The following is a 3,316-nucleotide window of genomic DNA, read 5'->3' on the forward strand; positions in this document are numbered from 1 at the left end:
TTCGTCTTTGTATACCCTTAAGGCCTGGCATCAGATTTCTTCATATCAGCCATCTGCAGGGTAGGGGTGGCAAATGTGTGCCTCTGGGGGCCAGGAGGGTGACATCAGTCACTGATGTGGGCCAGTCGGGTCCCTCTTAAAGCAGACAGCTCAGCTGCCAGTTGCCTCAAAGAAATAAGACCCCTAGGTTTTTCAAGAGAAGCCGAGATCCATATTTTTATGTAAAATCTCCAGCTTTTGAAATGTTAGCAATTCATTCACAATTTGAGAAACACTGTGTAGGGCAAACACCCTCATCAGTAGGCTGCTGCCAGCTGAGGGTCCCATTTGGAGATGCTGCTGGAATTGAAGATGGATAAATGAATGAATCCACAGCCAGGGCTGCAGCAGGAAGGCATGCAGGATGTGACCTGTGTAAGGCACCCAGCCAGGGACAGAAGTCGGGGCTGATGTCCAGTCCGACCTTTACTTACCACGTCATGTGACCAGTGTGGCGCTGTGTCCAGCCGGAGGGTGGGCAGGTGGCTTTCCAAAGCAGGTGGCTGCCTTTTTAAGGTGGACAGAGTCACAGACAAGAGTAAAAACCACGTAAAGAGACCTGGCTACGGGGTGACCCACTTATCCCGGATTGCCTGGGGTTTTCTTGGTTTTAAATTTGAAAAGTCCCACAGCCCAGGAATCTTTTAGGCCCAGGCAGACCGGTGTGGTTGGTCACCCTGGGATGCCTGTTCCCGCCCTGGCCCGTGGGAGGATCATAATATGGCTGCTGAAATGTGCAAGCTCATTAAGTGCCGGACACCACGTGTTAGGACCGTGTGGCTTCCCTCTTGTGTCCATAACATCTTCACGGTGTGGATTCGTCATCCGTTCTGCAGAGCAAAGTCAGAGGTTCAGAGGGTGAAGTGATGCCCGGGGTCCGTGCTGGGGTTTGGACCTCACTGGTCCGGCTCCGCGCCCTCGTCCTCTCTTCCTCCAGTCTTCTTCCTCTGCAGAGGGCCCCAGCAGGGCGGCCTGAGCCTGCTGGGCCAGTAGCCCTGGGGAGGGGCAGGGCTCACCTCCTCAGGAATGTACTTATTTGGCTGGAGGTCCAGCCAGGACGAGTCGTTGCGGGCCTGCGACTCCCACGCCTGGCCCCGTGCCCCCCACGCCTGGCCCCGTGCCCTGCCCAGGCTCTTCATTTTCTGTGCTTTGGCCCCGAACCCTGAATGGGATCACCTGAGAAGCCCTCAGGGAACACCTTTCTGTTTCTAGAACACCCTCCCCCGTCTTGTCCCTCCACCCTGTGCCCACCGCACGGACAAGGGATAAGGCCGGCGCTTAAAAAATAAACACTGCTGGTGATTTATTGTCCAGTCTGGGGAGAGCTGTCCAGGGTACGGGTGGGCGAGGGATCAGGGCATGAGGGTCCTAGGGCCTCGGGAGGCTGCCGAGCCTGTCCTTCGGGGCCCCTGCACAGGGTCTAGTCACAGCTGAGGCCAGTTTAGCGTGGGGTGAGGTGGCTGGTGAGGTAGCGCACGGCCGAGCGGATGCCCTCTATGGTCCTCTGCTCCGCCCTCTCTAGCATGCGGACGATGAAGAGCATGGCTGAGTTGGTCCCTGCTGCCAGCCCCGAGGAGATGACCAAGCTGGCGTTCCTCAGGATGCTGGAGGCAGAGCGCAGTCTAGGCCCTGTGCTGCGTAGCAGGTCTGTCACTGAGCTGCGGCTAGAGGCCAGCAAGCCTGTGGCCATGCCCAGGGTGTCCTCAGACCACACTAGGACGTCTGCAAGGGAGCGGATGGACCCCTCGCCCCCAGCCAGCAAGCTGGTCATGGAGTGCAGGTAGTTGTCCTCCCCGCTGGCCATGTACAGGCTGGAGTCCAAGGGCCTCCCCAGGGCCGCTATGGAGGGGCCAGGTAAGGGGGGGACGCTGCCCCTTGGGGAGGGAGGAGCCTGCAGGTCTCCTGAGTAGTGTGTCACATCCAACTCAGGCACTACCTGGAACTCGGCTGAGGGCAAAGCTTCAGTGTCGGGGTGCAAGGCCTCCGGACGCTCAGGCTTCTCCACAACAGCTTCAGTGGTGCCGGTGGCCAAAGTGTCAAGCTGAATGTCGGCATCTGCAGTGCTCACAGCAGGCACATTCTGGGGGGACTGTGCCACAGCACTTGGGGTAGATAGAGCTAACTCCTGCTCCCCATCCAGGACACCCGCCGTCTGTGGTGTTTCTTCGTTAACCAGGGAGCCATGTTGGAAAATCTGAAGACTCTGAGTCATCCTTGCATTTTGCACCGGCCTGTCCTGTACTTGGTTCTGAAGGCTCACGGACATTTGCAGGGAACCTGGGGCCAGGTGGACGAGCTTGGGCTCCTGGCTAAACTCTGCAGCATCTTCATGCTTGTCCTTGTCCCCAGGCAGTGACACGGCCTCAGAGGTGTCTGGCTTGATGGAAGCCTGATCTACATCCTGCCATTCAGCTGACGCTGAAGTGCCGTTAGCCACTGGGACATCTGCACGGAGGGAGGCCTGACTCTGGGACCCCAGCGTTGGGCTCTCTGAAGACCTGCTGTCGCCATGTGTGGAGATGCTGGTGGCTGTGGCCTCTTCTGAGGGCACGGTGGTCATGTAGGCCCTCTGTCACTTTTGCTGGTTGAGGGAGTGGCCAGGGCCCTAATGGGCTGAGTTGTCCAGGTAATGAGGTCACAGGAGGCTCTGGGCAGCTGGCGATGTCACAGGCACCTGAGCTTCCAGAGTGGCTGCCTAGTGGGCTGAGTCCACGGGACTCTTTGCAGCTGAATTTGCAGGTGCATAAGGAAAAGTGAGGAGGTGTGTGTACAGGTGCAGGCACCCTAAGAAATCATGATGGCTGTGACTCTGATGAGAAAGAATGAATGCAGCTCTTGATAAATAATAAATCTGGGACCACTCCCGGCACCTCCTTGTCCACAGGGGATCAGTCTCTGATTTAGCCAGTCTTTCTGCAGAAGGTCAGTTTCCCAGCAGTGGTGAATAGGAATAAGCAGCTCCTGGCCCTGACCACTTTTGGTAGTGGGGTACTATGGCCTGAATGTTTGCGTCCCCCCCAAATTAATATGTTGAAAAGTAATCCCCAATGTGATAGCATTAGGAAGTGGGGCCTTTGGGGTGTGATTAGGTCACGAGGGTGGAGCCCTCCTGAATGAGATTAGTGACCTTATACAAGAGATCACATGGAACCCCCTGGCCCCCTCCTCCATGTGAGGTCGCAGTGAGGAGACGCCCGTCTATGACCCAGGAAGTGGGTCCTCGCCAGACACCGAACCTGCAGCCTGAATGGACTAAGACAGGGTTAACCCTCAGATA

At 57.1% G+C, this 3,316-nt stretch overlaps 1 protein-coding gene across 1 annotated transcript; it reads right to left on the reverse strand.

Moving 5' to 3' along the window:
* Nucleotides 1-1,480: 1,480 nt before the first annotated feature.
* Nucleotides 1,481-2,599, reverse strand: TEX44 (testis expressed 44). Its single transcript, XM_006906765.1, has one exon. It carries the CDS (start codon nt 2,597-2,599, stop codon nt 1,481-1,483), a length of 1,119 nt encoding a protein of 372 aa, XP_006906827.1.
* Between the last annotated feature and the right edge of the window lie 717 nt (nt 2,600-3,316).

This window comes from Pteropus alecto, unplaced genomic scaffold (assembly GCF_000325575.1).
Source record: "Pteropus alecto unplaced genomic scaffold, ASM32557v1 scaffold110, whole genome shotgun sequence".
Taxonomy (NCBI): Eukaryota; Metazoa; Chordata; class Mammalia; order Chiroptera; family Pteropodidae; genus Pteropus; species Pteropus alecto.

What these genes read in the sequence shown, in the direction of transcription:
- TEX44 (XM_006906765.1), bottom strand. Translation starts at nt 2,599, where the DNA reads ATGACCACCGTGCCCTCAGAAGAGGCCACAGCCACCAGCATCTCCACA.